This window comes from Nannobrachium achirus (genome assembly GCF_963921795.1).
Source record: "Nannobrachium achirus genome assembly, chromosome: 5".
Taxonomy (NCBI): Eukaryota; Metazoa; Chordata; class Actinopteri; order Myctophiformes; family Myctophidae; genus Nannobrachium; species Nannobrachium achirus.
Window position 1 is genome coordinate 16,650,842 of NC_137814.1, and position 13,855 is coordinate 16,664,696.

The window sequence follows — 13,855 nt, forward strand, 5'->3', positions numbered from 1 at the left end:
GTAAGGAAACCATGTGCAATGTGCAATGTGTGTGCTATGTGTGTACAATGTGCAGCTGTTAATTGACCATTACAGAGTTTTAAAAAAAAAACAGAAAAAAACATTGTCAAATAACTGTTAACCGAGTGTAAAAGGTCAACAAAACATCGCATTTTAGCCCCTCGAAATGCACATTGTATTGCGATTGTTTCCACACTAAACATGTACCAGTGTACGGTTTATAAATGACAGTTGCATTTTACCTGCAGGTGGTTTTTGATAGAAAAATAGCCTCTCGCAATGCGCTCGGCCTCCTGGCATTTCAACTGTGTCTTCTCCAAGTTGTTCTCCAGCACACGCAGTTTCTGGAGGCAACACACACACACACACACACACACACACACACACACACACACACACACACACACACACACACACACACACACACACACACACACACACACACACACACACACACACACACACACACACACACACACACACACAAATGCACAGACTTTTAGGTTTTATGCAAAGGTTGTCAAGAAATAATGTAGTGGGCAGGGGCGCCGATAACGTGAGTTCTCCGTCGCTCGAGCACCCAGCCGCAATGAGAAGCACGCAGACAGATTTACATTACGATTACAGTAGCTCGCCGATTCGCTCGGACAACCTGTCCGCTCATTGGTGGGGAGCGTGCACGTAGTAGCTCATAGACAATGCAAATCTATACAGCTTTGTCTTCACCTGGCAGGTGATAAGATTCACTGGCAATAAGTAAGTGCAGAGGACAATGTTATGACGGTGCTGCAAATCTCTCTGGCTAAACGGGTCTACAAGCTCGAAACCAATGCAGGCTTGTAGACCGGAAAGGGCGAATGCATAGTGCAGTTCTATGGAAATGATTTTGATGAAGTCAAAGGCTGACATAGCCTTGAAACTTGACATGTCATGTTTCAGGGCTATGGCTGACACTGCCCCATGACATTTGTATTGTATTGTATACATGGCAAAGACAGAAGGACTTTGCCTGTCTACTTTTAATGAGGTAGTTGAGTTCTTGAAAGGTGGTAGGAAGACAGCCACAGAGCTGTTTGCTGAGCTCACAAGACTTTTTAGCAATCCATGATGCACAAATAGCAGCACTCAAGGGAGTGACGGTGTGGTATTATTTAACAACGGCAACGCACAGTCAACGAGAGACAGAGAGAGCGAGCGAGAGAGATGTGTCCTCCACAATTAAAATAGACAAAAAGATAGGCCTATATACTGTGTTCTATTAGTGTTCTATTAGTGCTTGTAGTGTGTTAATGTCGGTCCAAAGCTATTCATTCAATTACTGTTGAGATGAAATGTTGAAACATGCTGAAAAGTCATGATTGAGTCATGTGTCATAAAAAGCCTTAAAGGGCATTCATTGTACAATCGTACTGTGCTATTGCAAACTGTAAATAGTGGGTTAAGCACCCAGTGGCACACTGGGTGCTTAGTGGTTTGATTCCCAGCAGGGACGCTGTGGATTTTGGGGCCGCGTTCTCTCCTCCGTGTCATCAGTGCCCGTACCCAGGGTGAGGTTAGCAAAAGGACCATTCTGTGTGGACTTAGCATGTTCTCCCAGTGTCCCCTCGGGTGGGTACCCTCACAAGAACATGCAGTAATCCTGGTCTCTATACTCTATAACGTCTTACTTCCAACGTAAAAAGGCCATAAACGGTCTTATTTGGGATGCTCCTTTTAGGCAGGGTGTTTAACTGTACTTGTACTGTACTACATTCCTTTAATGTATTGACTATACTTGTTCTGTTCTCCACTTTTGTCTAATAAAATACTCAATCAATCAATCAATCAATCAATCCACGCGCCACGTCCTACCGGGGAAACTACCCCCCCCCCCCCTGTCAGGTGATAAGAAGCGGCTTGCTCCACTCCTCCTGCATTGAAAGAAGCATGAGCTCAGTTCGGGGCTCTGCCCAGGTTGGCAGAGGGAGAGCAGCGCTCAGAATTACAGCTTGGGCAACTGGCACTGGGTGAAAAATGGGTTATAAAATCGTTGGATAAAGAATACAAAATAAATAATGTGAAGTTGAACAGGGGACAGTTTGTTACCCTGGCATCCTCCTGCCTGTTCCGTGCGCGGACGTCGGCAGACTGCGTCTCCTTGCTGCCCCCTGCCGTCATTCTCTGGTGCTGCGTCTTGAGCTCGTCCAGGCGCTGGCGGAGCGTGTGCGTGGCGTGTCTCATGGCGTCCAGACGCTTCCTCTTGGTCAGAACCTCCCGCTCCAGCGCCGTGGCGGCCGTCTGCAGTGGTGGAAAAAATACTCACGTTTATTACTTAAGTCAGGGGTCTTCAACGTTTTCAGGCCAAGGCCCCCTTAGTTGTGAGAGAGATGAAGCAGGGACCCCCACAACCTGTTCATAGATTCCATATAGTTTCATTGTTTGACAGCACAATCATCAGTGTATTTTGGATTCATGTCAATTTGTGTTTTCAGATATTTAACCACTTGCACCGTCACTATACTTAATAAACTTGACCTTTCACTCTGTACTTAGTCTGCTCTTTTTCCCCTCTACACCAAACCTCTTTGCCAAAAATAGCCGATCTACAAGCTCACAACGCCTCGCAGCGCGAGGTGTTGTGAGCTTGTAGATCTGCTATTTTTGGCTAAAGTTCTCAGAATATGGACACTAGGGTTCAAGTGGTTAATATGAAAAAAGGAGGTAGAAATTGTTTCTATCACTCAAAGATTTGGAGGACCCCCTGTAGTAACTCTGGGGACCCCCTAGGGGTCCCGGACCCCCTGTTGAAGACCCCTGACTTAAGTAAAAGTATCAATACTGCAATGTAGATGTACTCCGTTACAAGTAGAAGTCTGGAATTCAAAATGTACTTGGGTAAAAGTATGAAGGTGTTGGCATCAAAATGTACTTAAAGTACCAAAAGTAAAAGTACAAAAATGTTTGACAATAGCAGATCTACAAGCTCACAACGCGTCGCATCGCTTGAGCTAATTGTAGAAAAATGAATCTCCACCAACCGCTTAGGGTGTGATATTCAGAGGGAATGTTGCCAAAACATGTCAGTGAACAGGGATTTAAACAGAGGAACAACAAACAAAACACGATAACAGCAAAGAAAAAAAAAGTAATTCTTTGGTTTTATCTCATCCTAGCATCCTAAATTAAATAACATCAATACGTAACTATTATTGATTGTAATTATTCTAAGAATACCTTAACACCTTGACGTCCGAAATAGAATGGTGGTTGGTAGATTAGCCGTGACATTTCTATTATTGTATTGTGATCTGAGACATAATATTATGTTTATAAACATGACCCCGCAGCCCCTCCATCTTGAACAGCGCCGCTGTTTTTTCTTTTTTTTTTTCCCCCAGGCCAGTAACTCACCATGATTTTCTCGATTTCCGTTGGGATAGAATGGGGGTTTTGGCCGATCGTCGATGTCCCCGTGCGTTTCGCGTGCGCGATCCTTTCACGTAAATGTCCCCGCAAATAGTCCATGTGTGACTGAAGAACAGAACTGAAAAGTTTCGCTAGCATAGCCCCAAGCATGGCTGCTGTAGGAGCTCGAGTGTGCAGACAGCAAACGGATGGCTGGGAGTAGCCTTGGAGAAGGAGAGGCGCTGACGTCACCTCTGCTTCATGCACGGTCTGCATGAGCTATCAGTGCACGAGTGGTGACTAGGGAAGGTTAGACGATCGCCGATTTTCGGATCAAAAGCTTTTATTCCGGTTTTAAAGACAAAGTCCGGGAATGTACGACGTGGCTGAGAGTCCCTGGGGGGATGTGCGATATAGTACGGTTTTAACATTAAGGGGCTCCCCTTGGCTTAGAAGGTGTTAGGAACTCCCACTCACACATCACACAATCTGAAACAGCCTATATATATGATCATGGGATTGTTCTTGATATAAAAATGGCATGCATTAATATGATTACCCATGCAAATCTCTTCATCAAGAAGCTGATGCACAGTGAAAAAACACTATTGATTTAAACCCATTTGCAGGGGTGTCACAAGGGGGGGGGGGGAGATGGGACTGAGTTACTAGGGCCTAAGGTAGAGGGACCTTAATTATTTTTATACTTTAGCAATTGAAAAATAGCAGATATACAAGCTCACAGTGCCGTGCTGCAAGCTTTTAGATCAGCACATTTTGAAAAGTCGTGAAAATGTGTGCAAATCTTTGAATATATGTATTTTTTAAGCGAATATTTGTAACTCAAATGTTGCTTCTGGGGGGTCCCTGGAACTAAATATTTTGAGATGGGGGTCCGTGGCCAAATACATATCATTTTGGGGTTCCTTCACACGAAATAGTTTGAGCACCACTGACATAGAAACATATTTTTTTCAAAAAACCTTAGAAGAATTTGAAATTTCCAAAGACTTGCACAAAAAAAATAGCAGATCTAGCAGATCTGTGAGCTTGTAAGATCTGCTATTTTCCAATGGTTAAAGCCCAAAAGAATACATAATAATGCGTAACTTGTACCCAGGGCCCAGATGATTTGACAGCGTATACTGATCAAGGTCATATCAGTCGGGGTCCTTCTTACCTTCCCTGACATGTTGCGATAGGCAGCCTTCTCTGCACCACGGCTCTGAAAAGCTTCCTTGATCACTTGCTCGTCACCCTAAATAAGAAAAGAGATACAGAGAATTCCTTACGGGGCCGTGCCTCTGTAATTGCAAACCAATACACCCACACGCACGCACGCCTAGCAGGCACGCACACGTATTCATAAACACACACACACACACGCACGCACGCACGCACACACGCACGCGCGCACACACACACACACACACACACACACACACACACACACACACACACACACACACACACACACACACACACACCTAGCCTCATAAATGTTGTGCTAAATGAAGTTGTTGTTATCTTTAGATAGATCGATCGATAGCTAGACACATCATGTTTTAGTGCAGTGGTTCTCAACCTGTGGGTCAGGACCCCCAGGAGGGTCCCCAAATTATTTTGGGGGGTCCCCAGATGATTAACTTAATGTGCAACGTTGTTTTCTCACTCAACAGTAAACAAACCAACATACAGTTTAAGTGTATAGAGTGTATCTACACATTTCTAGAGTTACTTTTAGTACCTCTAAAATGACAAATTAAACATTGGCCAAATTGTCAAATATTAGAGGCAGAAATTGTGAAAATATCAGATCTGTATGCTCACAACGCCTCGCAACGCGAGGCGTTGTGAGCATGTAGATCTGCTATTTTCACAATAGACCCGTGTTATACAAAATGTAACTCTTAGTGCTCGTCAGGGTGGGGGGTCCCCAGTTCAAATATGATCATTTTGGAGGTCGCGGCCTGAAAAGGTTGAGAACCACTGTTTTAGTGGAAGAAGGAATGTTTTCAGGTATCAAACCCTCAACCTCTCATGCTGGAAGGAACATCCGCTGCAGTAAAACTATACTTACAGTGTGAGACTCAGCCAGCCGTCTGTGCATCTTCTTGTTGTCCTGTCTGAGCTGGAGGATGAGCTCCCTGTTCTTCTTGATGGTGGTCTGGGAGCTCTCATAATAAGCACTCCTCTCTCCCTCTGCATTGGTGAATCATTCATTCACAGTCAAACAGTGGCGAATTCCTTTGACCAAAACTATGACGAGAAATGCTGGTCGACTACCTTTTTTTTAATCCAACGAAATAAGGACTAAACAAAAGCTAAGCTTCGAGGACTGAAACTGAGACTAAAGGGACCAGTGGAGTTCCATGTAGAACTAAAAGACAAGTCATTTTATTGTGACCCTCAGGTCGCAGTTATTATCAAAACCTCTACCGGCTGTCAGTCAGTCAGTCCGTCCGTCAGTCTGTCAGTCACACGTCACACGTCACACTTTTGCTCTTCTCATATCTCCGCAACCGTTGCCCCGATCCATGCCATATTTTGCACTCACACTCCTTGCCATCAATTCTCACAAAATCACGCAAATCGGTACACACTTGCTCTACACTCATGTCTTCAACATGGATCTGTCCCATATAGCGCCACCATCAGGACGATTTTTTTAAACTCTTTTTTGGATACTGCTCCTACAGATTTTGCCCTAAAATCGGGCAAATCGGTACAGAGTATATCTACACTCTCATATGATATTTAGTCGACTAAAACTAAATAGCAAAATATTTCAGATGACTAAAATATGACTAAAATAAAACAGGGCTTACAGGCTAGGGCTGAAAACAGGTGTGAGCTGCAGCAGACCAGCATGAAAGTCCATAAACAACCAAATGGCTCACACACTGAAAGATGAAAACTGAAGCTCTTTAGATGAAAAAAATAAAAATAAAAGTGACAGTAAAACAGAGATTGAACATTTCGGTCCTAAACTCAGAATATCATCAGCACCATTATTTTTCACCAAATAACTTGGATGTCTATAATTCTGCTTCACACTGCTCAAATTCAACAACCAACTTTTGACATAAAAAATAAGGAGAAAAAAAGCGTTGTTATATATGAATATCAGTTGTTTTCGAATGGGTCTTTGTTTTAATTGTTTCACCATAAATATTTAGGCCTACAAACAGGCGCGGTTCTAGCCCTGAGCAGTAGGGGGTGCTACAGGGAGCTTTTGCCGCGCGCATGCGCGTGCACGTCTCGTGAAAATTGGCGGTTTTTCGCGGATTTGATCACATTTTATTCGGATTTCCGCGGTTTATTTCTTTGCTAAACAATCGGGAACGGCACACTAGTGACACTACACTTTCCCTTTGCCTCTCCACATGCACCAGCCAGCAAGATAGTCTTGGAATTCTTGGTACCAACACTCCAACAGACAGACAACACCAGGCAGTGTCATATAATCATTCAGTTCCAAAAGCTTTTCAGTTAATCTACTTAATTTTACACCACTCTGTCTACTACAGCATAACAGCAAGCATGATGGTATTGCTTCCAAAACGTTTTTAGCCCGTGGCGTGAACCAAGAGAAACTAAACCCAAACAAGTAGAAGTGAAAATAGCCAATCTGCAAGCTCACAACGAGTCGCTTCACGCTGCGTTGTGAACTTCTAGATCTGCTATTTTCGATTTAATTAACATTTGTCTCAGCGGACAACTTTTGACATCAAGAAAAGAGTTCGGCATAGGCAAGCTGCAGCAGCAGTCAAGTGTACACTACTCACCATCCAGAAGAATTAGATTCCAAAACCAGTTTACAACAATCAACAGCAGAGCAGCATATTTTATCCTGTTTATCCATTGTCCCAGTTTTTGGAAAAAGATTGATGAAAAGCCCCTATCTCTTATATGCAACTTTGGGAAAGTTGTAAAGGCTTTGGTGGTGATCTTGTACAGTTTCCATAACATCTCCTCATAAAGAACTTCAATTGAGTGTATAATGTTTCTTTTATATGGGTTGTAAGTTGTCCTCCTGCGTGCCTTCGAGGCGTTGTGAGCATGCAGATCGGCTATTTTCATACTTCCCATGGACAGTGCAAGATGACGCTGAAATGGACTGCAGACTGTCTTCTCTCTCCCCCCAGCGCCCCGTTCGCAAATTAATGTGTAGGCTATACTGTTCTGATAATACAAATTGTTTTGACTGTCTATTCATTCATCATGTGTAACTTAAACTGCGCGCTAGTAGGCTATTGCAAACCAATGCAGCTTAAAGGGGTATTTCGGTCAAAAACGACTTTCCTACCTTTCAAATGATGATTCGGGAAGCTTCTGGGTTGATCCAGGTGTTGTTTGACCCATAGCAGCATTTTGTTCCATTTTCGATTTTCTCCCCTGCACCCCACGGCTCCAAAACGGCACCTTTTGGGTCGTTCCGTAATCCGGTTATTATTCTCGCTCAAAATTCACTTTTCTCGCTCGGTATCAGTCCCTCATACTGTTGTTAGCATATCCGAGCTACACCAGCTCCTGGTCGCCGCCATGTTTGTTTACTTCAAGCTCAACTCTCAACTCTCAGCCCAGGAGAGAAACACTGGGAAATCCCTAACCCGTTGGGAAACGCGCGTTCACGAGCTGCTGCTGCTGCTGCTGCTGCTGCTGCTCTCACAGCTCCACCTCCCTCCCCCACAGCCTGTTACCGGTTGAGGCAGACAAGAGGCTACACCATACATCACTCTGCAGACTTTGTCGACATAGTTACATCTTTTTTCTTTGGCTAAGAGCATTTTTGTGTTTTATTGTTCGTCGCGCGTCGGGGAGTCACGCGATACAAAACGGGATTTCCCAGTGTTCTCTCCTGGGCTGCGAGTTGAGAGTTGAGCTTTTTGTAAACAAACATGGCGGCGACCAGGAGCTGGTGTAGCTCGGATATGCTAACAACAGTATGAGGGACTGATACCGAGCGAGAAAAGTGAATTTTGAGCGAGAATAATAACCGGATTACGGAACGACCCAAAAGGTGCCGTTTTGGAGCCGTGGGGTGCAGGGGAGAAAATCGAAAATGGAACAAAATGCTGCTATGGGTCAAACAACACCTGGATCAACCCAGAAGCTTCCCGAATCATCATTAGAAAGGTAGGAAAGTCGTTTTTGACCGAAATACCCCTTTAACATAACAAACCGACAACTAAGGCCAACCCAGCAACAACTATCGTTTCCTGTCTTACTTTCACAATAAAGTGTCACCCGCTTACTTCCCAATGCAGCTTATTTCACGCAGGTTATTATTAACAGGAAACAGTGTAGCTTAACCCGTGTGTTTTTGTGCAACCAAGCGTGCATGGGAGAGAGAGTGATGATTGAGAAACAGAGAGAGAGAGTGAACTCAGAGAAGTGCCGTTTTTTCTCCGTCTGACCGTCTCTCTCCCGATTTTGCTAGCCCCGAAAACTACTGGTGCTAGTCAGGAAAATACTGGTGCTTAAGCACTAAAAGCCTCCGCCTAAAACCGCGCCTGCCTACAACTTCTGTAACTTTCGTAACCGACCGTTATAGCAAGTTGTGTTGTGCGTCTTCGGTGCTACAGCTAAATCGGTGACCCATCGAATACGGTGACTCCAGATGTCGCTCAAATAGACCGTTCACGGTTCACCTGCTGAGACGTAGGCTACGAGTACAAATTAGGTTCTATTTAATTCTCTTTATCTCTAAATTCCCCACAGAAACAAACTCTCGTTATAAAACAAACTAATAAAGAGCAGAGACGGAGATCTGTGCAGGCAGTCACTGATTTCGGTACGTCGCCGATGTCGGTGCAACATTTGCAGTCGCAAAAACATACCAAGTAGTTGGATTTTCCGCTGCATTTCTGTAATTTCATCGTGCATCGGCGGCTTGATGGCGTCAAAGCTGGATGTCATTTTGATGTCTGCTGTCAGTCACGCTATAGACGAAATGAAATGTGTCTGCATTTCACACCACTTTCACACACACAACATCCGACGAAGGGCTGTTGACTGATGTTGCCTAGCGACCAGAATACTTCCTGACTGGATAGGTGGACAGGGCAGGGGTGTCGCACCAAATTCTGGGCCCTGGGTACAAGGATTCACTGCGGGCCCCCCGAGAAATGTTCTTCATAGGGGGAGGTGGTTTAACCCATTTAGACTGGGAACGCATTATTATTACGCATTATTTTGTGCTTTAGCTATTGAAAAATAGCAGATAGGTCTACAAGCTCGGCACCGAGTGCCGCGCTGCGAGCTTGTAGATCTGCTATTTTTGAAAAATCTCGAACATTCTTTTGAATATTTCAAATCCTTCTATGTCAGTGGAGCTCAAACTTTTTCATGTGAAGGACCCCCAAAATGATATTGGCCACGGACCCCCATCTCAAAATATTTCGTTTAAGGGACCCCCCCCCCCCCCCCCCCCCCCCCGCTGTGAGCTTGTAGATCAGCTATTTTTCAATAGCTAAAAGTATAACATAATTAAGGCCGCTCCACCTTGGGCCCTAGTAACTCAGTTCCACTTTTCCCCCCTTGAGACACCCCTGACCAGAACACTAACAGGATAGGTGGGCAGTGGGCACCAAGGAAGAGTGGGCACCTTATCAGTGTTAAATTGACAATTTTATTTCCAAAATGAAGAATGCAATAGCCTATTTGGAAAAGGTTTTTAATTTTAAGTAGGCCCAAAGTAAAGTAGCAGATACATGATTAGAACATGCTTAATTCGACAATTAAGGTCTAATAATAGTAGCCTATATTAATCAGTTACTGAAAGGTCAAAGTAATATATCTTTGCATAATGTTTTTAAATGACCATTATACCACATAATTTAGAACAGTAGTTACTCAGCTTTCTTCCCCCCCCCCCCATACAAAACATCTGAATATTTAATAATATAGGCTATTAGTCCTATGTGCAAAGAAATATTGAGGCCAAGTAGACTACAAACACTTGGAAAATTAGTAGCCTATTTCAACTCAGGAACATTGCAATGATAAGCTAATCCTAACAGAATGCAATAGACCTATGCACTTTAATTGCCTGTGTGCTTAACAACAGCAATAACAAATGTATATTAAATATGTACCACATAAAGTACAAGTTATGGGAGCAGCTTAAAAAGTCTGTACATAATACTGTCTGCATAAGCTAAATATGAAGACACAAAACAAACGCAATATAAGAATCACTGGACTACTATATTGGTTAGTACAATACAAATCAACCAACAATGCTTTCCTGTTGCGCAGTGTAAATATATAACTCGGGGAGTGTACCGATGTTACATTCACTCTCTGAATTAAAATAAGGATTTTAATGTGTGGTAAGAATGAGGTGGGAGCGACCAGAATACTTCCTGACTGGATAGGTGGACAGGGCAGGGGTGTCGCACCAAATTCTGGGCCCTGGGTACAAGGATTCACTGCGGGCCCCCCGAGAAATGTTCTTCATAGGGGGGAGGTGGTTTAACCCATTTAGACTGGGAACGCATTATTATTACGCATTATTTTGTGCTTTAGCTATTGAAAAATAGCAGATAGGTCTACAAGCTCGGCACCGAGTGCCGCGCTGCGAGCTTGTAGATCTGCTATTTTTGAAAAATCTCGAACATTCTTTTGAATATTTCAAATCCTTCTATGTCAGTGGAGCTCAAACTTTTTCATGTGAAGGACCCCCAAAATGATATTGGCCACGGACCCCCATCTCAAAATATTTCGTTTAAGGGACCCCCCCCCCCCCCCCCCCCCCCGCTGTGAGCTTGTAGATCAGCTATTTTTCAATAGCTAAAAGTATAACATAATTAAGGCCGCTCCACCTTGGGCCCTAGTAACTCAGTTCCACTTTTCCCCCCTTGAGACACCCCTGACCAGAACACTAACAGGATAGGTGGGCAGTGGGCACCAAGGAAGAGTGGGCACCTTATCAGTGTTAAATTGACAATTTTATTTCCAAAATGAAGAATGCAATAGCCTATTTGGAAAAGGTTTTTAATTTTAAGTAGGCCCAAAGTAAAGTAGCAGATACATGATTAGAACATGCTTAATTCGACAATTAAGGTCTAATAATAGTAGCCTATATTAATCAGTTACTGAAAGGTCAAAGTAATATATCTTTGCATAATGTTTTTAAATGACCATTATACCACATAATTTAGAACAGTAGTTACTCAGCTTTCTTCCCCCCCCCCCCATACAAAACATCTGAATATTTAATAATATAGGCTATTAGTCCTATGTGCAAAGAAATATTGAGGCCAAGTAGACTACAAACACTTGGAAAATTAGTAGCCTATTTCAACTCAGGAACATTGCAATGATAAGCTAATCCTAACAGAATGCAATAGACCTATGCACTTTAATTGCCTGTGTGCTTAACAACAGCAATAACAAATGTATATTAAATATGTACCACATAAAGTACAAGTTATGGAGCAGCTTAAAAAAGTCTGTACATAATACTGTCTGCATAAGCTAAATATGAAGACACAAAACAAACGCAATATAAGAATCACTGGACTACTATATTGGTTAGTACAATACAAATCAACCAACAATGCTTTCCTGTTGCGCAGTGTAAATATATAACTCGGGGAGTGTACCGATGTTACATTCACTCTCTGAATTAAAATAAGGATTTTAATGTGTGGTAAGAATGAGGTGGGAGTTTTTCTTTAGCTTTGAGAAAGGATAATGAAAAGTCCCACCTTCTCTGGTGATGGGTAAAGATGGTCAACTCAAGTTTCCACATTGATTGATTGATTGATTGATTGATTGAATACTTTATTAACAGTTTGCAAATAGTAGGCTACAGCGATACGATTTTACTATGACGCTAAAAGGATAACAAAAAAGGCACGGAGGGCTTGTTTCCATTGTGGTCCTGTGTATTTAATTCACCATAACATTTAAAAACAATAACAATAACTAACACTAGCAATAAAATTATATGTAAAGACAACATGAGGGGTCCATTTGGTTCCATTTGTAGATTCTCAGAGCAGGCCTGTAATTGTCAGGCCTGTAACTCTTTTATATGTTTGTGTAGCCTCAATGCTTGACATTAAAGGAGTAGTTCACCCCCAAAATGACTTTTTTTCTATTGATTACTCATGCCATGGAGAGTAGAGTTCAATAATATTTTTTGGTTTTTGTCACATTCCTAAGACAAAAATTTGATTTGAGTACATTTACCCCCATTGATTTCCGGATGGTGACCCGTTTCGAAACGGGTCACCATCCGAAATGAATGGGGGTAAATTTATTGTTATCACATTTATGTCTTAGGAATGTGATAAAAAACTAAAAATATTATTGAACTCTACTCTCCATGGCATGAGTAATCAATAGAAAAAAAGTCATTTTGGGGGTGAACTACTCCTTTAAGGCTTGTCCTGTTGTCCAGGACAAGTAATAAATCCTTCCGGAAAAGCTAAGTAAAATGTACTTGTCCATTGGACAAGTGGCTCTTGGTTTTATTTTTTCGGTGACTTTCCAAGCAGCTTTGTGCTGTATGCAGACTATGAACTGGCGATACTTTGGAGTGGAAGGAGCAAGGGAGGTCAGCAGTAATTTTTTTATTTATTCTATTTCAATGTCTGACTTCTATGCATTTAAGAAATAAATTACTGTGAAATGAAATGTCTCATTTTTATCCAGACAAGTGACTTTTGTGCCGGGACAAGTGAATGGAAAACATTTAGTGAAATGTACTTGTCCAAAGTACAAGTGCCTCAAAATGTTAATGTCAAGCCCTGAGCCCACTCATTTTGTACGTAGCAAAAACAGATTTCTGACAAAAATGTCCACCACGTGGCAGCATGGTGATGTCTGGCTCTTGACTTGTTGTAATCCTCAATGCATGCAACATGGCCTTGTGCGTTTGCACTGATTCCTCATTGCTGTCACGGGTAAGTCTGTTGAGAATGAGACAGAGAGGTATACGCGGACAAACGAGACATGTAAATAAATAAAAATGCACGACACAAGTTTGCTGTTTAAGTAGTTTGCCTTCTGCGGTGTCGACAGTTCACATGTGTTAAACAGGCTCTTTGTCTCCTGCTCAACCCACCGTGCGGCCCTCACCTCTCTGCATTATTTATGACGCAGTGGTATTGCTCTGCTCTCTTCCGTTCCCCTCTCCTCCTGTCCTCTCCTCTCCTCTCCTCCAGTCTCTTCTCCTCGGCGCTCCGCTTGTTTCCTCTGCCCCCCCCTCCCATATCGCCACTTTTGGGCAGAAACCTTGTATCTCCAAGTTTCAGATTTGTACGTTGTTTTTCTCGTAAAGTAGGCCTAGGCCTAAAGCCCTGCTTCATCATACAAGACCGTCGCCCCAAACTAGTGAAAACAGCAGATCTGCAAGCACACAACGCGGCGCCTCGCGGTTGGCGTTGTGTGCTTCCGCTGTTTTCAATCGGTTTTAAAGATTAGTTTTTTGGGGCTTTTAAGCCTTTATTAGATA

General features: G+C 42.9%; 1 protein-coding gene across 1 annotated transcript in view; it reads right to left on the minus strand.

Annotated features, from left to right (window-relative positions):
- odad3 (outer dynein arm docking complex subunit 3) overlaps positions 1-9,306 on the minus strand; it is a gene marked incomplete at both ends in the record, with an annotated part of 29,685 nt that extends 20,379 nt beyond the window's left edge. The window contains 5 exons of the mRNA XM_080725579.1: positions 243-344; positions 2,086-2,277; positions 4,565-4,642; positions 5,465-5,586; positions 9,228-9,306. Of these exons, the coding sequence (XP_080581705.1) occupies positions 243-344; positions 2,086-2,277; positions 4,565-4,642; positions 5,465-5,586; positions 9,228-9,306 (573 nt within the window). The remainder of the gene's footprint in view (positions 1-242; positions 345-2,085; positions 2,278-4,564; positions 4,643-5,464; positions 5,587-9,227) is intronic.
- Between the last annotated feature and the right edge of the window lie 4,549 nt (positions 9,307-13,855).